The 20504-nt window shown below is 47.5% G+C and overlaps 1 protein-coding gene across 3 annotated transcripts in view; it reads left to right on the top strand.

Annotated features, from left to right (window-relative positions):
* dhrsx (dehydrogenase/reductase (SDR family) X-linked) overlaps window positions 1–20504 on the top strand; it is a 326269-nt gene that overhangs the window by 291121 nt on the left and 14644 nt on the right. For all 3 annotated transcript variants that reach the window (XM_072477317.1, XM_072477319.1, XM_072477320.1), the window contains one exon: window positions 7554–7761. In XM_072477317.1, the coding sequence (XP_072333418.1) occupies window positions 7554–7761 (208 nt within the window). The remainder of the gene's footprint in view (window positions 1–7553; window positions 7762–20504) is intronic.

Genomic DNA, 20504 nt, shown 5'->3' with positions numbered 1-20504 from the left:
TGGTACGCGTAATAGCATTTGTCAGAACTGAAAAAACTGTGTGATTTAAATGCTGTCGTGATCTGTCAAAGCATAGTTGGCCTGACCGTGGGTTCTTCTGATCATCGTCTAGCTCTATGATGTTAAAGGAATGGGACCAAACATCAATATGAGTTGCTACAACCGAGGAAGAATTCCAGGGAGGGCTGAGTATGGGTAAAAATCAGAAATAAAGGAACAGGAAAAAAGGACAGGAAAAGGGCCCATTGAGTCTGCACCGACGCATCAGAAACACCTGACCTGCCTACCTAATCCCATTTGCCAGCACTTGGCCCATAGTCTTGAATGTTATGACGTGCCAAGTGCTCTTCCAGGTACTTTTTTAAAGGCTGTGAGGCAACCCTCCTCTACCACCCACCCTGACAGTGCAATCCAGACCGTCACCACTGATGTACCATCAATTCACGACAAGACGATGAGAACGAGTGAACATAGGCTTTATTATCCAAACACTTGCCTGCCTGTGACTGCTGTAACAATGAGCGCCGCCCACAGGCGGCAGGTCGAGTTACCGCCCCGGGGGGGGGGGGGCGGCGGCGGAGCCAGAGGCGGAGCCCACCAGGGTTCCAGTACAATACATGGAAGGAGATCATATTACCATTCCCTGGCCATAGGCCACAGTACTATACAGACAACTTATATTATGGTGAATACATTCACCACATTCACCCCCTGTTGAAAATGAAGTCCAGCGGGGGTGAAGTGGGGTCATCATACGTTCAGTCTGTCTGGAGGCCGGATTGTTCTTTTGGACCTCCTCAGCTCTGGCGGTGCGGCTGGTACGGGCGTTGTAGTTGTTGACTCCGAGAGCGTGTTGTCTGGAGCTTCGGTCCGGCATGTTGGCGACGGTTGAGGGGTGGAGGTAGGCAGGGGGTGGTGGATAGTGGCAGTGTATGCGCGGGACAGTACAGGAGCCCCAGGGGGGCATTAGGGATTCGGAGGGTGGTGGTAGGTGGTGGGGAGGGGGGGGGCGCATTGACATGGGAACCAGCGGGCGCCAGATCCCGGTGGGAGACCATATCTTGCCGTCCGTCTTGGTGCGCAACGTAGGCATATTGGGGGTTGGCGTGCAGCAGCTGGACCCTCTCGACCAGGGGGTCGGTCTAATGGCTCCTCGTATGCTTCCGGAGAAGGACAGGTCCTGGAGTTGTTAGCCAGGATGGAAGCGAGACCCCAGAGATGGACTTCCTAGGGAAGCCAAACAAACGGTCGTGAGGGGTCCCGTTCGTGGCTGTGCAGAGGAGCGATCTAATGGAGTGGAGCGCGTGAGGGAGGACGTCCTGCCCGCGGGAAATCTGGAGACTTCCAGACCGAAGGGCAAGAAGAACGGCCTTCCTTACCGCCGTGTTCTCCTTTTCCACCTGCGGGTTGTAGCTCGTAGTCCTGCTCAAGGCGATGCCCTTACTGAGCAGGTACTGACGCAGCTCATCGCTCATGAAAGAGGACATACTGTGGACGTATGCAGGGAAATCGAACAGGGTAAAAATGCTGTGCAGTGACTTTATAACAGTGGCCGAGGTCATGTTGGGACATGGGACAGCGAAAGGGAAGCGAGAGTACTCGTCAGTGACGGTCAGGAAGTATATATTGCGGTTGGTGGAAGGCAGGGGCCCTTTGAAGTCGATACTGAGGCGCTCAAAGGGCCGGGAGGCCTTTACCAGGTGAGCCTTGTCTGGCCGGTAGAAGTACGGTTTGCACTCTGCGCAGATTTGGCAATCCCTGGTTATGGCCAACACTTCCTCGGAGGAGTAGGGCAGATTGCGGGTCTGAATAAAGTGGATAAGCCGAGTGACCTCCGGGTGACAGAGGTCATTGTGGATAGCCCGAAGTCGGTCATCTTGCGCGCTGGCGCATGTGCCGCGGGACAGGGCATCTGAGGGCTAGTTGAGCTCCCCAGGATGATACTTGATATCGTAAGTGTAGGTGGAGAATTCGATCCTCCACCTCAAGATTTTTTCGTTTTTAATTTTGCCCTGTTGTGCGTTGTCGAACATAAAGGCTACCGACCACAGTCTGCCGGGAACGCACTGAGGCTCTGATAGGCCACCTCTAACGAGGTGGCTAGTTTTTACCGTGTCCTGTAGATCAATGGACCCGTTTTCCAGCAGTCGCTGCCGGACATAGTTAGACCGGACCCCAGACACTTAGGTGTCCCGGATCATCAGCTTCATGTGCTCATCGGCCTTCACATCCCTGTAGTTGCAGTTGCGGGCGAGTAGTGTCAGGTTCTCTAGATACTCATCCAGCGATTACCCGGCGCGTTGACGGCGGGTAGTGAGGAGGTGCTGCGCGAACACTTCATTCACGGGCTTCACGAACTGTCTCTTTAGAATCGCAACCGCCGCTTCGTACATGACTGCGTCCTCAATCATACCCGAGATTCGGTGGCTCACCCGGGCGTGGAGGAGGCGCAGCTTGAGGGTGTCGGAGGGAGGCGTTTCAGAGGAGTCGAGGTAGGCCTCAAAACAGCGGAACCAGTGGGAGAAGATTTCCGTAGCTTCTGCTGCTCATGCGTCGAGTTCCAGTTTATCAGGCTTCAGAGCGGCTTCCATGGTGATGTCTTTGGATAATAAATTGATGTACCATCAATTCACTACAAGACGATGAGAACGAGTGAACATAGGTTTTATTATCCAAGAACTTGCCTGCCTGTGACTGCTGTAACAATGAGCGCCACCCACTTTAACAGGCAGCAGGTATATATACCGCCCCAGGAGGGGGCGGAGCCAGAGGCGGAGCCTACCAGGGTTCCAGTACAATACATGAAAGGAGATCATATTACCATTCCCTGGCCATAGGCCACAGTATTATACAGACAACTAATATTATGGTGAATACATTCACCACAACCACCCTCTGGATAAAATAGTTTTTCTTCAAATCCCTCCTAAACCTCCCGCCCCTCACTTTGAACACGTGTCCCCTCATAACTGACCCTTCAACTAAGGGGAACAACTGCTCCCTGTCCACCCAGTCCATGCCCCTCATAATCTTGGACACCTCGAGCAGGTCGCCTCTCAGTCTTCTCTGCTCCAGCAAATACAAACCCAAGCCTATCCGGCCTCTCTTCATAACTGAAATGTTCCATCCCAGGCAACATCACCTCTGCACCCCCTCCAGTGCAATCACATCCCTCCTATAATGCGATGATCAGGACTGCACACAGTGCTCCAGCTGTGGCTTCACCAAAGTTCTACACAACTCCAACATGACCTCCCTGCCTCGATTGATAAAGGCAAGTGTCCCATATGCCTTTTTCACCACCCTATTAACCTGCCCTTCTGCCTTCAGAGATCTATGGACAAACATGCCAAGGTCCCTTTGTTCCTCGGATCTTCCCAGGGTCAGGCCATTCATTGAATACTTCCTTGTAACATCACTCCTTCCAAAGTGTATCCCCTCTCACTTTTAAGAGCTACAAGAAATAATATTTATGCCAGTCTGATCATATGATAAAAAGCACAGCCATTCCACAACATGACCAAATGTCAAATGGAAGCTATTTTCAAAAGTGCAAGGAAACAAAAGAGAAATAGAAAATTAGGCATAAATTCATATCTCAAAAACACTGAAAAATCTTTCACATACAAAGAGCCACTTTGACTGGCATTGGTTCTTATTATGTAGGAAAATTAGGACAATCCCATTGAGAGATAATGACAACAACTTGCATTTCCACAGCGCCTTTAACATAGTAAAATGCCCTGACACGCTTCACAGGAGCATTATCAAAGAAAACTGAATTCATGGATGAGAATTTTTAAATCAAATTCATATCAGGATGTGAACAAGGCAGGTCAGGGGCGATGGGTGAATGGGACAGTGATGTTTTGCATAAACTCACTTACTGTAGGTGCAAAGTGGCAAGCTGGCGAGGAAAGCGTGGGAGTTGTCGAGTCAGGAGGTACCAAAGGCACAGATGAGCTGAGCCAGGGCCGGGCACAGACCATGTTGCACAGGCGCTCTTGGTGATAGGCAGGACATGGGACCGGAAGATCAGCTCAAGGTCAAATAGGACGCCAGGGTTGCGCCCAGCCAGCCAGCAGCCTGGGCGAGGATACTGAATTGGAGGAAAAGTATGTTCACCCAAATCTGGATTTCGGTCCAGCCGATTGACAAATCTGAGGAATTGGAGGGATCACGAGGGATGATGGCATGGTAGAGCTACGTGTTGTCAGCATTCTTGTGGAGCATGACCTTGTGTTCTCAAAACGTTGAATGTGATTTCAGTTCATAATGTTGCAGACAGCTCATTGTTGGGGAATACCTCATGCTGTGAGAAGCCTCTCGGAGATTTTCTCTTCATTTTTACAATCCAACATGAGCCTTTGCCGTGTGTGCACCTGGGGCTGTAATAATGTCTACCAAAGGCTGCAAAATTGGACAAGTCTTGAGAACAACACCCAGCGTCCATCCGTCACTCCGTAATTAGAGTCATTTAATGTGTCTGCTAATAAACTGCTGAGAAATAACCTTCACTCTTGTCTGTTCCAGCACAGGAGGAGCCCAACATAATACCCTGTCCTTATCTCTATGGTATTGTTATTGTTGAGTACTTTCACAGCAGGATAGGGGAAATGTCAAGCTGGTCGCGCGCAGCATTTGTAAATCTTACACAGTGCAAAATAATAAATCAGCAACTAATTTGGAATACCGGCTTGTAACCACTTCCAGGTATCAATCATTCAATGTTTAAGATGTCCAAACCCCATTGACTAAATTATTGCCTGTAATTCCCTCTCAGGGATCCATCCAAATCTTGAAATTAGATGTAGCAAATCCTATGTATCAATTCCAGGCATAGCTAATTATTTTGCCATTAATTCTGAGTATAAGAGCTTACTTAAAGAATGGCATTGGTAATTTGATCCACCAACAGCACTGATTATTCTGTACGAATTCCTTTATGTTTGGAGTTGTGCAGTTTTTTTAGTATCAATGTGTGTATACTGGATATGACAGTGTGGGTATACTGGATGCAACTATGTGTGTATACTGGTTGCAACAGTGTGTGTATACTGGATACAACAGTGTGGGTATACTGGATGCAGCGGTGTATGTATACTGGATACAACAGTGTGTGTATACTGAATATGACAGTGTGGATGTACTGGATATGACAGTATAGGTATGCTGAATCCGGCAATGTGGATATATTGGGTGCATTCGTGTGTGTATACTGGATACAACAGTGTGCGTATACTGGATACAAGAATGTTTATACTGGATATGACAGTGTATGTATACTGGATACGACACTACTGTACGGCAAGATACTACAAATGCTGAAAATCTTAAATTAAATTAATAAAGCATAGAGCAGAGAGAAAAACAGTAAACATTTCAGGTCGATGATCTTTCATCAAAACTGGAAAATGTTAGATACTTAACATGTCTCCTCTGCTTTGAAGAAATTAAACACAGACGAGGGGATTGCTTTGCTGGAGACTGGCTCTTGATCCCCTTCTCAAGGGCAGTTAGGGATGGACAACAGATGCTGACCATGCCGTGGAAACCCAAATCCCAAACCTGACTTGGATAGTCTATCCCATTTGAATTCTCTATCCCATTTCCATCCAGACTTTGACCACCTAAACTATTCTAAGGAACTCAGTGCAAAACAACAGCTCATCGATTGATCAGCCCACCAGTCTCAACATTGAGCTCAGAAGTTTCAAACTGTAACTGCATGGTGGCACAGTGGTTAGCACTACTGCCTCACCGCTCCAGGGTCCCAGGTTCAATTCCGGCCTCGGGTGGCTTTCCGTGTGGGGTTTGCACTTCCTCCCCGTGTCTGCGTGGGTTTCCTCCAGGTGCTCCGGTTTCCTCCCACAGTCCAAAGATGTGCAGGTTAGGTGGATTGGCAATGCTCAATTGCCCCTTAGTGTCCAAAAGGTTAGGTTGGGTTACTGGATTAAGGGGATAGGGTGGAGGCGGGGGTTAAGTAGGGTGATCTTTCCAAGAGCCGGTGCAGACTTGATGGGCCGAATGACCTCCTTCTGCGCTGTAAATTCGATGATTCTATGATTTTCGCAGACAGCGAGTGCTGGTAAGGTTCTGCTGTTGGCATTTACACTTCCGCTGGGCACATCATTTTCTAGGTACTTGTCCCATATGCGTTTTGACATTGAATTAATGGTGCCTTGCACGCTATCACAGATCTCCCCATTTGGTCTTCCCACATCATCACCCCCCCCCCCCCCCCCCCCCCATGCCTAACAACCTCTGCCCTGCTTTCTCCTTTCCCTGGCTCTGCAGTTGTTTGAAAATTGTTACATTTCTAACTTTTATGAATCCTGACAAAAGCTCATTTATCTGAAGCAGTCTCTCTCTCGCTCTCCCTACAGGTAGTGCCAGAACTGCAGAGCCTTTTCAGCATTTTCTTGGTTTTATTTTAGGGAAAGACAGAATTACTGGTGCAGGGGAGGTTAATGTAATCTCTGCAGCACCTTAAATAAGGTCGGAAGACAGACACCCTGTTTAAATGGCATGCTATCTTTATATCATGTAACCAGATAATGCAAAGGCGACTGCACCACTTTCAATGTAAATCAGTCAAGATGCTATGACTTGTTTCCAAGGATTTAATACAGAACCACAGAGACACAAATAAATTCACAGCATGTTAGATTTGCCCACAGAATCTGCAGCTAGCAGACTCGGTACCCACTGAAAATAAGATCGTTACCTGCAGAGTTCTCAGACTTATACCGGCAACATACTGAGCACAGGATGTACTTTTTATTGGCCTAGGGACAGAGGAACAGGAGTGGGCCAGTCCGCACCTCAGGCCTGGTTTGCCATTCAATTAACTCTGAGTTGATCTGCGCTTCAACTCCATCAATCTATCTTGACTCTGTCACTCTTAATACCCTTGCCGAACGAAAACCTGCAGTTTTGAAATGTTCTATTGACCCCCGGAATCAATAGCTTTTTGTGGCCGGAGGTTCCAGATTTACAACAACTTTTATGCGAAGAAGTGCTTCCTGTTCAGCCTGGCTCTGATTTTAAGATTATGTCCCGAATGTCTGGGGACCTGGGTCGAGATCACACACGACAGTACTTTCAAAATGCTTATTAAGTCCCATGTTCCATCCGTCATCTGGGCAGTCAAACCTTGTCATTAAAACCTCAGCCTCCCTCCTTCCCAATGGCAAAAGAAGAGGGAGAAGTTAATCGGGTTAATCCAGCCCCTGCTTCCAGTTGTGACTCCAGGCAGTAAATGACGATGCGTGGATGCTGAATGAGAACAGGGTTGGAGATTGTTATAGTCCAGATTAATACACAACGATTACCTTGAGATACTCGCATGTGCAGTCTGCTATTGGGACCACGTGCCACAAGGAGGGCGCAGAAAATAATTGCATTAAAAATAGAAGCAAGGACTTGATGTGAGTGTAACGGGAAAACAAAATTGTGAGTTGTTATCGAGTGTTGTTCAATACATGGATTGCATTAAATAATAAATTGCTGTAGCCTCAACCCATACAATTTTTCTGTTTTTCTATGTGCAGACACCATTATTCACCCCATGGAGCTTATGCCCAGAGCAAACTTGCCCTCACCCTTTTCTCATACCAACTGCAGCAGCGCCTGGCAGCTGACGGGAGTCACGTGACGTCAAACGTAGTGGACCCAGGAGTTGTTAACACAGACCTCTACAAGCACACCAGCTGGCTCTTCAAACTGTGCAAGTGGCTAACGTCCTGGTTGCTTTTCAAGGTACCAAGGCTTTTCAGGCATTGTCTTATGGGAATTGCGTTTTCTCTTGTCACTTTTCCGCAAAGGCAGCCCCAATATTGTTCATGGCGGCCAAGGGTTCAATTGGCCAGGAGAGAGGTCAAAAGTGAAAAAGTTTGAAATAAGAAGGAAAGACAGACAGAATGATTTCACCTAGTGGGTAATGGATTTGCGTAGACAGTTACCTGGGTACCCCACTGAGTCAGACGGTATAAGTGGACAGTTGGGTGTGGTTTTGGAGAGTGATAGAATTGTAAGAAAGCTTGGACTGGAAAGTAAGATGGGACTAAAAGACTCTACCGCTTCCCAAAAAATTCCTCCACTCTCACACCATGCCTGTGCGAGAGGATGCCGGTGATAGGAAAGGCACACTTTCTATTGCAGGTGCGCAGCATGGGCATCAGGTACTCCCAGGTGGGTCATTATATATTTAAGTGAATAAAGCTCTCTCTGCACTGTCCTCAGCCCAAATCATTGTACCACTGAACCATCCACAGACATTTAATAATTAGAATGATAAGTTGTTCCTCGTCAGAAAGCTTAAACACGCTGGGGCTCTTTTCTGTAGAAAAGCGAAGACTTGAAGACAGAATTCTTTGAGATTTTGGAAGAGTTCAATTTGGAGACGTAGAGAAAATGTTTCCTCCTTTTGGTTGTCACCGGAGCTAGGGACCATAAATGCAAAACAGTCCCCAATAAATCCAATAGGGAATTCAGGAGAAACTCCTTTCCCTCGACAGTGTTCAGAATATGGAACTCACTACCATAATGGGTAGCTGAGACAATGAGCAGAGGCGCTTTTAAGGAGAAGCTGTATAAACACATAAGGATGAAAGAACTGGGGGCATTGTTGACAGGGTGAACACATGAACATAAGAGGTCGGAGCAGAGGTAGAATAGTCGGCTCATCGAGCCTGCTTCGCCATTCAATGCGATTCTTGATTATGGTTGATTTTTTAGCACACTGGGCTAAATCGCTGGCTTTGAAAGCAGACCAAGGCAGGCCAGCAGCACGGTTCAAATCCCGTACCAGCCTCCCCGAACAGGCGCCGGAATGTGGCGACTAGGGGCTTTTCACAGTAACTTTGTTTGAAGCCTACTTGTGACAATAAGCGATTTTCATTTCATTCATTCTCGGGCTTCAATTCCATTTTCCTGCCAGCTCCCCATATCACTTGATTTCCCGAGAGATCAAAAATCTGTCTGTCCCAGCCTTAAATGTGTTCAATTGATAGAGAATTCCAAAGTAATTTCTCCTCATCTCTGTCCTAAATGACCGGCCGCTTATCCTGAGACTGTGCCCCCGCATTTTAGATTCCCCAATCAAAGGGAGCAATCTCTCCATGACCACCCCATCCAGCCCCTTCAGAATCTTGTCGGTTTAAATGAGATCGTCGCTCATTCTTCTAAACTTCGAGAAAATAGACTCAATTTACTCCGCTTTCATCATAAGGTATCCCATCGCATTTTGTTATGATCTCCAGAAAGGCCGACAACTTTTTAAAAAAAGTACTTTAATGAAACATTTTTGATGAACTCAAAATGATAAAACAGGAAAACATACATAAATCTATCGTACCCACCCCCCAAAAAAATCCTTCCCCCCCACCCCTAACAGCTGACAGTCACTAGCTCTTTGAAGCACCAAATAAACGGCTGCCATCTTTTGTAGAACCGCTCAATTGCACCTCATGGCGTACTTAATTTTCTGAAGGCATAAAAACTCCATAAGAACCCCCAGCCATTCTTGCGGCATTGGGTGGAAAAGCTGCCCTCCAGTCTAACAAATTCCACCTGCGAGCAATCAGCGAGGTGAAGGCTAGGACATCCACCCCACCCCAGCTCCCGTCTGCAGCTACAGCAGGTCTGACACCCCGAATATAGCCCCTAAGGGACTGGAGTCCAATTAAATTTGTAGAATCGCCGACATGATGTTGAAGAAGGAGACCCAAAATCTCGGACATGCCCAGTACCTATGAAGAGGGTTGGCCAGGCCCCTCCCGCAGCACTCACACTTACCCTCCACTCCCTCAAACAAGAGATTTATCCTGGACCATGTTAAATGTGCCCGGTGTACCACCTTCAACTGCAGAAGCCCAAGTCCCACGTATGAAGATGTGGCATTCACCCTTTGCAAGGCTTAACACTTCACCCCTTCCTCCAATTCTCCCCACCCCTCAACTCCTCCTCCCACTTGGCCTTAACCCTCTCCAGGGATGCTGTATCCTCCGCCAGGATCCTCCCGTAAATTTCCAAAATACCTCCGTCCCCGCGAGCGACAGGACCCTTTCCAGCAGCGACAATGGCGGCAACACCAGGAATGATGGGAAAATTTTCCTCGCAAAGTAACAAACCTGTAGATACCTAAACATTTCTGACTGCAGGAGCCCAAACATCTCTGACATCTCCTCTAAACCCGTGAACCGCCCTCCCAGAAACAAATCTCTCATTCTTTCCACCCCCTTGTCCTCCTAGCTTCTAAATCTGTCATCTAACCTTGCCGGCTCGAACATATTGTTAGCACGATTCGGCGCCCACTTTGACACTGCTCCTAATTTAAAGTGCTGCTGAAATTGTTTCCATATTTTCAATGTAGCGACCACCACCGGGTTACCCGAATGTTTTCCTGGAGGGTACAGAAGTGAGGATGTCACCAATGCCCACAGCCCTGACCCCCCCCCCCCACCTGAATCCAACTCAATCTATATCCAAACTGCCTCCTGATCCCCCGCACCAGCCCAACACCTTCTCCACATTCACCGCCCAATAGTAATATATCAGGCTGGGCAATGCCAAACCCCCTGACTACCGGTCCCTCTGCAGGACCGTTTTCCGAATCCTGGCTACCTTGTCTGCCCAGATGAAGGACAAAATCAATCTCTCCACCCCCCACAAAAAGCGCTTTGGGTATAAAAAAATACGGTAGATATTGGAACAAAAACAAAAACCATGGCAGAATGTTCACCTTCACAGACTGAAAAGACCAACAACTTTTGAAAAGAGATTTGAATTTCCAGTGAAAGGATGATTTCACATTTTAAGGCTCTTCTTGGAACAAACTAGGGGGCGGCACGGTAGCACAGTGGTTAGCACAATTGCTTCACAGCTCCAGGGTCCCAGGTTCGATTTCCGGCTTGGTTCACTGTCTGTGCGGAGTCTGCACGTTCTCCCCGTGTGTGCGTGGGTTTCCTCCTGGTGCAACGGTTTCCTCCCACAGTCCAAAGATGTGCAGGTTAGGTGGATTGGCCATGATAAATTGCCCTTAGTGTTCAAAATTGCCCTTAGTGTTGGGTGGGGTTACTGGGTTATGGGGATAGGGTGGAGATGTGGGCTTGGGTGGGGTGCTCTTTCAAAGAGCCGGTGCAGACTCGATGGGCCGAATGGCCTCCTTCTGCACTGTAAATTCTAATTCTAAAAAAAACTAAAGCACCAACAATCAAACGCTATTTCAGTTGGCTACTTATACTTTAACTGACAGAAATGATCCTTCAAAACAACTAAAATCTCCTGCCTCGACTGTATTTTCCTCTGTCCCTTAAGCTTACAAAATATTCTTCCAGAACCAGTCTAAGGTGATTCTTAGCTCCAGAGGGTTTGCTTCCATTCTTTTCCTTTCCCGGGTTGATAACTTTTAATGTCAGAACTGTCTTTCATGGCGAAGGTTTGCCCAGTGATTCTCCCTGTAGCTCAAGCTTGACAAATCCTTCTTTTGTGAGAACATAAGAACATAAGAACTAGGAGCAGGAGTAGGCCATCTGGCCCCTCGAGCCTGCTCCACCATTCAATGAGATCATGGCTGATCTTTTGTGGACTCAGCTCCACTTTCCGGCCCGAACACCATAACCCTTAATCCCTTTATTCTTCAAAAAACTATCTATCTTGATCTTAAAAACATTTAATGAAGGAGCCTCTACTGGGCAAGGCATTCCATAGATTCACAACCCTTTGGGTGAAGAAGTTCCTCCTAAACTCAGTCCTAAATCTACTTCCCCTTATTTTGAGGCTATGCCCCCTAGTTCTGCTTTCACCCGCCAGTGGAAACAACCTGCCCGCATCTATCCTATCTATTCCCTTCATAATCTTATGTTTCTATAAGATCCCCCCTCATCCTTCTAAATTCCAACGAGTACAGTCCCAGTCTACTCAACCTCTCCTCGTAATCCAACCCCTTCAGCTCTGGGATTAACCTAGTGAATCTCCTCTGCACACCCTCCAGTGCCAGTACGTCCTTTCTCAAGTAAGGAGACCAAACCTGAACACAATACTCCAGGTGTGGCCTCACTAACACCTTATACAATTGCAGCAGAACCTCCCTAGTCTTAAATTCCATCCCTCTAGCAATGAAGGACAAAATTCCATTTGCCTTCTTAATCACCTGTTGCACCTGAAAACCAACTTTTTGCGACTCATGCACTAGCACACCCAGGTCCCTCTGCACAGCAGCATGTTTTAATATTTTATCATTTAAATAATAATCCCTTTTGCTGTTATTCCTACCAAAATGGATAACCTCACATTTGTCAACATTGTATTCCATCTGCCAGACCCAGGGCCAAGAAGAATCCAGCACGAGTTTTAAGGATATAAAGAAATAACATTTATTTACAATTACATATATATACACAACAGCAGCAGCAACTTCGCTTGTTGCTCACTCCTTCCTGCTGGTTCCAAACTGGCCACTTCATCTCAAGCGGGTGACCATTGTCCCGTACTGTCACCTTAATGCCACACGGGGAGCTGACACACAATGCAGCTGCAGGCAGTCGTCCTCCGTCTCCACGTCCTCAGGAGTAGTCGCCGCAGGTTCATCTACATGGAAGGTACGACCCCTGGGCTGGTCCCGGTTTCGGTTGGAACGACGGCGCCTCTGGCGCCCCCAGGACCGGCGTCCGGGACGGGGTCGGCGTCTACAAGTCTGACACGGACATGGCTCCTCATCCATTGGTTCTGGAGAAGGCTCCCTTCGGGGAGGAATGTCTGACGGCCACTGGCGTCGATCCAGACGCCACCTCGCGCAAGGTACCGCAGGAGTGCGAGGGGATGTTTTCGGACGGAAGGGGTTACCCCCCAAGGCATGCACGTCCATTCCCTGTAGCTCCTGCACTTCTCATTCTGCGCTCTCTCGGGACAATACTATTTGAATGGCCTGTTGAAAAGTCAATGTTGGCTCAGCTAACAACTTTCTCTGGGTGGCCACATTGTTAATACCGCAAACCAAATGGTCGCGTAACATTTCTGACACGGTCTCACCATAGTCACAGTACTCTGCAATCCTGCGTAGCCTGGATAGAAAGTCAGCAAGGGATTCTCCTGGGGCCCACTCAGCGGTATTAAACCGGTAACGTTGGACTATCATGGATGGGATTGGGTTAAAATGTTGCCCCACTAAATTCACTAGTTCATCAAACATTTTGGTGTCCGGCGCAGCTGGGTACGTAAGGTTCCTAATCACCCCAAACGTATGCGGGCCGCAGGCGGTGAGCAATATGACCACCTGGCGCTCGTTTTCGGTGATATTGTTTGTCCGCAAATAGTAACGCATCCGTTGTGCGTACTGGTTCCAGCTTTCCAGCGCAGCATCAAAAACAGCCAAACGTCCGTACAGAGGTATGGTGTAATAGAAAACAACTTCCAACCTGTATCCAACAAAAGTCCAGGGAGGTGGCTTCAGCAGTGTAGACAGCTATTCACTTTAACCCTCGTTGCCGGTTTTGTGAGGGCCACGAAGAATCCAGCACGAGTTTTAAGGATACAAAGAAATAACATTTATTTACAATAACATATATACACAACAGCAGCAGCAACTTCGCTTGCTGCTCACTCCTTCCTGCTGGTTTCAAACTGGCCAGCTTTATTTATACAGGGAGTCTGCTAATGATTTCTCCGCCCCCCTCATTGGGGAAGCTCATACTCCCACTCCCACAGGATTGTGGGATTGTCATTAGTCCCCAGTCAATGGTAAGCAGGCAGGTTATAACACCTTCATTCAGCCTCATCTTAAATCCTCACAAATTTGGTCTTTTCAATCTGAATGCGAGCTTCCATCTGCAATAATAAAGACTTGACATCTCTGCCTGCTCCTCTCTATCATGTTCCTGGCATATATTGCCCTGACTGTGAAATTCAAGAATATTTTTTAGGAGAGCCTTGCAATCTGATCCATCAGTGACTCTCTATGCGCCCTTCCCCCTTCAAAGCACGGTGACACAGTGGTTGGCACTGCTGCTTCATAGCTCCAGGGTCCCGGATTCAATTCCAGCCTCGGGTGACTGTCTGTGTGGCACTTGCACTTTCTCCCCGTGTCTGCGGGGGTTTCCTCCGGGTGTCCGGTTTCCTCCCACAGTCCAAAGATGTGCAGGTTAGGCGGATTGGTCGTGCTAAATTGACTCTTAGTGTCCAAAAGATTAGGTGGGGTTGCTGGTTTACGAGGGTAGAGTAGAGGCATGGGCTTAAGTAGTGTGCCCTTTCCAAGAGCTGGTGCAGACTCGATGGCCCGAATGGCCTCCTTCTGCACTGTAAATTCTATGATCTATTTCCATGGCAATGTAAATCACATGGACCTTGTATCTAAGTAGAAAGACCGATTAGTTATCCTTTAGATCTTAATTCTATTTGATCTTGAAATTAAATAGACAGTTGAAGGATAATCGTTCACAATATCTGACGTTCTTGACACCTTCCTGGGATGTTGGAGACTAACAGTCTATCCACGTTCAGCACAGATGTTTCTTCCATTGTCGACAAGAATTAACACCTTGCAACTTCTTCCCAGTAAAGCAACCTCCCCCCCCCCTTGTAATGTTCTATAGAACATAGAACATTACAGCGCAGTACAGGCCCTTCGGCCCTCGATGTTGCGCAGACCTGTGAAACCACTCTAAAGCCCATCTACACTATTCCCTTATCATCCATATGTTTATCCAATGACCATTTAAATGCCCTTAATGTTGGCGAGTCCATTACTGTTGTAGGCAGGGCATTCCACGCCCTTACTACTCTCTGAGTAAAGAACATACCTCTGACATCTGTCTTATATCTATCTCCTCTCAATTTAAAGCTATGTCCCCTCGTGCTAGACATCACTATCCGAGGAAGAAGGCTCCCACTGTCCACCCTATCCAATCCTCTGATCATCTTGTATGCCTCAATTAAGTCACCTCTTAACCTTCTTCTCTCTAACAAAAACAGCCTCAAGTCCCTCAGCCTTTCCTCATAAGATCTTCCCTCCATACCAGGCAACATCCTGGTAAATCTCCTCTGCACCCTTTCCAATGCTTCCACATCCTTCCTATAATGCAGCGACCAGAACAAAGAACAAAGAACAAAGAAATGTACAGCACAGGAACAGGCCCTTCGGCCCTCCAAGCCCGTGCCGACCATACTGCCCGACTAAACTACAATCTTCTACACGTATACCTCTATCAGGTCGCCCCTCAACCTCCTTCGTTCCAGTGAGAACAAACCGAGTTTATTCAATCGCTCCTCATAGCTTATGCCCTCCATACCAGGCAACATTCTGGTAAATCTCTTCTGCACCCTCTCTAAAGCCTCCACATCCTTCTGGTAGTGTGGCGACCAGAATTGAACACTATACTCCAAGTGTGGCCTAACTAAGGTTCTATACAGCTGCAACATGACTTGCCAATTCTTATACTCAATGCCCCGGCCAATGAAGGCAAGCATGCCGTATGCCTTCTTGACTACCTTCTCCACCTGTGTAGCCCCTTTCAGTGATCTGTGGACCTGTACTCCTAGATCTCTTTGACTTTCAATACTCTTGAGGGTTCTACCATTCACTGTATATTCCCTACCTGCATTAGCCCTTCCAAAATGCATTACCTCACATTTGTCCAGGTTAAACTCCATCTGCCATCTCTCCGCCCAAGTCTCCAGACAATCTAAATCCTGCTGTATCCTCAGACAGTCCTCATCGCTATCCGCAATTCCACCAACCTTTGTGTCGTCTGCAAACTTACTAATCAGACCAGTTACATTTTCCTCCAAATCATTTATATATACTACAAAGAGCAAAGGTCCCAGCACTGATCCCTGTGGAACACCACTGGTCACAGCCCTCCAATTAGAAAAGCATCCCTCCATTGCTACCCTCTGCCTTCTATGGCCTAGCCAGTTCTGTATCCACCTTGCCAGTTCACCCCTGATCCCGTGTGACTTCACCTTTTGTACCAGTCTACCATGAGGGACCTTGTCAAAGGCCTTACTGAAGTCCATATAGACAACATCTACTGCCCTACCTGCATCAATCATCTTAGTGACCTCCTCGAAAAACTCTATCAAGTTAGTGAGACACGACCTCCCCTTCACAAAACCGTGCTGCCTCTCACTAATACGTCCATTTGCTTCCAAATGGGAGTAGATCCTGTCTCGAAGAATTCTCTCCAGTAATTTCCCTACCACTGAAGTAAGGCTCACCGGCCTGTAGTTCCCGGGATTATCCCTGCCACCCTTCTTAAACAGAGGAACAACATTGGCTATTCTCCAGTCCTCCGGGACATCCCCTGAAGACAGCGAGGATCCAAAGATTTCTGTCAAGGCCTCAGCAATTTCCTCTCCAGCCTCCTTCAGTATTCTGGGGTAGATCCCATCCGGCCCTGGGGACTTATCTACCTTAATATTTTTTAAGACACCCAACACCTCGTCTTTTTGGATCACAATGTGACCCAGGCTATCTACACCCCCTTCTCCAGACTCAACATCTACCAATTTCTTCTCTTTGGTGAATACTGATGCAAAGTATTCATTTAGTACCTCGCCCATTTCCTCTGGCTCCACACATAGATTCCCTTGCCTATCCTTCAGTGGGCCAACCCTTTCCCTGGCTACCCTCTTACTTTTTATGTAAGTGTAAAAAGCCTTGGGATTTTCCTTAACCCTATTTGCCAATGCCTTTTCATGACCCCTTCTAGCCCTCCTGACTCCTTGCTTAAGTTCCTTCCTACTTTCCTTATATGCCACACAGGCTTCGTCTGTTCCCAGCCTTTTAGCCCTGACAAATGCCTCCTTTTTCTTTTTGACGAGGCCTACAATATCACTCGTCATCCAAGGTTCCCGAAAATTGCCGTATTTATCTTTCTTCCTCACAGGAACATGCCTGTCCTGTATTCCTTTCAACTGACACTTGAAAGCCTCCCACATGTCAGATGTTGATTTGCCCTCAAACATCCGCCCCCAATCTATGTTCTTCAGTTCCCGCCTAATATTGTTATAATTAGCCTTCCCCCAATTTAGCACATTCATCCTCGGACCACTCTTATCCTTGTCCACCAGTACTTTAAAACTTACTGAATTGTGGTCACTGTTACCGAAATGCTCCCCTACTGAAACATCTACCACCTGGCCGGGCTCATTCCCCAATACCAGGTCCAGTACCGCCCCTTCCCTAGTTGGACTGTTTACATATTGTTTTAAGAAGCCCTCCTGGATGCTCCTTACAAACTCTGCCCCGTCTAAGCCCCTGGCACTAAGTGAGTCCCAGTCAATATTGGGGATGTTGAAGTCTCCCATCACCACAACCCTGTTGTTTTTACTCTTTTCCAAAATCTGTCTACCTATCTGCTCCTCTATCTCCCGCTGGCTGTTGGGAGGCCTGTAGTATACCCCCAACATTGTGACTGCACCCTTCTTATTCCTGATCTCTACCCATATAGCCTCACTGCCCTCTGAGGTGTCCTCTCGCTGTATAGCTGTGATACTCTCCTGAACAAGTAGCGCAACTCCGCCTCCCCTTTTACATCCCCCTCTATCCCGCCTGAAACATCTAAATCCTGGAACGTTTAGCTGCCAATCCTGCCCTTCCCTCAACCAGGTCTCTGTAATGGCAACAACATCATAGTTCCAAGTAGTAATCCAAGCTCTAAGTTCATCTGCCTTACCCGTAATGCTCCTTGCATTAAAACATATGCACTTCAGGCCACCAGACCCGCTGTGTTCAGCAACTTCTCCCCGTCTGCGCTGCCTCAGAGCCACACTGTCCCTATTCCCTAGTTCTCCCTCAATGCTCTCACCTTCTGACCTATTGCTCCCGTGCCCACCCCCCTGCCATACTAGTTTAAACCCTCCCGTGTGACACTAGCAAACCTCGCGGCCAGGATATTTATGCCTCTCCGGTTTAGATGCAACCCGTCCATCTTATACAGGTCACACCTGCCCCGGAAGAGCTCCCAGTGGTCCAGATAACAGAAACCCTCCCTCCTACACCAGCTGTTTAGCCACGTGTTTGTCTGCTCTATCTTCCTATTTCTAGCCTCACTGGCACGTGGCACAGGGAGTAATCCCGAGATTACAACCCTCGAGGTCCTGTCTTTTAACTTTCTGCCTAGCTCCCTGAACTCCTGCTGCAGGACCTCATGCCCCTTCCTGCCTATGTCGTTAGTACCAATATGTACAACGACCTCTGCCTGTTTGCCCTCCCCCTTCAGGATTCCCTCTACCCGTTCGGAGACATCCTGGACCCTGGCACCAGGGAGGCAACATACCATCCTGGAGTCTCTTTCACGTCCACAGAAGCGCCTATCTGTGCCCCTGACTATAGAGTCCCCTATAACTATTACTCTTCTGCGCTTTGACCCTCCCTTCTGAACATCAGAGCCAGCCGTGGTGCCACTGCTCTGGCTGCTGCTGTTTTCCCCTGATAGGCTATCCCCCCCGACAGTATCCAAAGGGGTATATCTGTTCGAGAGGGGGACAACCACAGGGGATTCCTGCACTGACTGCCTGCCCTTTCTGGTGGTCACCCATTTCTCTGCCTGCACCTTGGGTGTGACCACACTTACATAACTGCGATCTATGACGCTTTCCGCCACCTGCATGCTCCTAAGTGCATCCAATTGCTGCTCCAACCGAACCATGCGGTCTGTGAGGAGCTGCAGTTGGGTGCACTTTCTGCAGATGAAGCCATCCGGGACACTGGAAGCCTCCCGGACCTGCCACATCTCACAGTCAGAGCACAGCACCCCTCTAACTGACATTGCGTCAATTAATTAAAATTAAAATTTGTCTTTTTTTTTTTTTTAATACTTTTTTAAATTTCAAAGTTACTGTCAACTATCTGTTTCCTAGCACTGCACGCAATACTCCAAATGCGGCCGCACCAGAGTTTTGTACAGCTGCAACATGACCTCATGGCTCCGAAACTCAATCCCTCTATCAATAAAAGCTAACACACCGTGCGCCGTCTTAACAACCCTAACAACCTGGGAGGCAACTTTCAGGGATCTATGTACATGGACACCGAGATCTCTCTGCTCATCCACACTACCAAGAATCTTACCATTAGCCCGGTACTCTGTCTTCCTGTTATTCCTTCCAAAATGAATCACCTCACACTTTTCTGCATTAAACTCCATTTTCCACCTCTCAGCCCAGCTCTGCAGCTTATCTATGTCTCTCTGTAACCTGCAACATCCTTCCGCACAGTCCACAACTCCACCGACTTTAGTGTCATCTGCAAATTTACTCACCCATCCTTCTACACCCTCCTCCAGGTCATTTATAAAAATGACAAACAGCAGTGGCCCCAAAACAGATCCTTGTGGTACCACTAGTAACTGAACTCCAGTCTGAACATTTCCCATCAACCACCACCCTCTGTCTTCTTACAGCTAGCCAATTTCTGATCCAAACTGCTAAATCACCCTGAATCCCATGCCTCCGTATTTTCTGCAATAGCCTACTGTGGGGAACCTTATCAAACGCTTTACTGAAATCCATATACACCACATCAACTGCTTTACCCTCGTCCACCTGTTTGGTCACCTTCTCAAAGAACTCAAAGAACCCCTTCATTCCTCCATTTTATCCTAAATTAAAATCACAGTCTGAAAACATAACAATCTCATAAAGTTTCGCATTTGCAACAATTGCAATTTCAACAAGTGTCTCGCTCATACGTGCATGGATGCTGAAGTTTCACCTTCCCCTCGACTGTAAAATGTCAGGCTCTCCAGATTAATGCAGTAAGCACCAAAGATTTAGATTATCATATTATTGTGATCATTCTAAGCAGGCAGTATTAATTAGTTGTATTTAAATTCCAGCTTCTCCTGGTGATGTGACCTTTATCTCTTAAAGTGTGGCACATTTGCTATTCATTATTGTCAAATGACAAACCACTGATCTGCCACTTATCTTATCGCTTACACAAAGAACAGAATTCAAAGAGCTTTGTCGAATGTGTTTGAAAGAGCCAAAGACAGACAAGCGAATGACAGATCATGTCCTGAATTCTGAGTGATGAACGTCCTTCAGGGTCTCTCTCAATGTGGCTGCTACCAGTTCTGGTCCCCCGAACAGTATCCCTTACAAGACAGTCTGGAACTGCTGCTCAGCTAAGGGCAGCAGTGACCCAGCTGGAAGCAGTGCAGCCCATGCAGAGCACATGGGTTTGCCTTTTTGTTTCCAGTATTCTCCCTTTCTTTCCAATATGCAGTAATCCTTGCTGGGAGATGACCACTTGTGCGCTGCTTTCCCTCTGACACCATATCCAACTGGACATTCTTTGCAAATGGTGAAGCAAACTAGATGCTTTTCACAGCAACTTCATTTGAAGCCTACTTGTGACAATAAGCGATTTTCATTTCATTTCATTTCATTCATGCCCGTTGTGGCTCAGTTGCTGGCATGCTTGCCTCTGAGTCAGAAGGTTTGTTGGTTCAAGGTCCACTCCAGCGTAAAAGGTTGACACACTCAGAGGCAGTACTGAG

This window comes from Scyliorhinus torazame, chromosome 15 (assembly GCF_047496885.1).
Source record: "Scyliorhinus torazame isolate Kashiwa2021f chromosome 15, sScyTor2.1, whole genome shotgun sequence".
In the NCBI taxonomy this organism is placed as follows: domain Eukaryota; kingdom Metazoa; phylum Chordata; class Chondrichthyes; order Carcharhiniformes; family Scyliorhinidae; genus Scyliorhinus; species Scyliorhinus torazame.
This window is presented reverse-complemented; position numbering and strand designations above follow the sequence as displayed.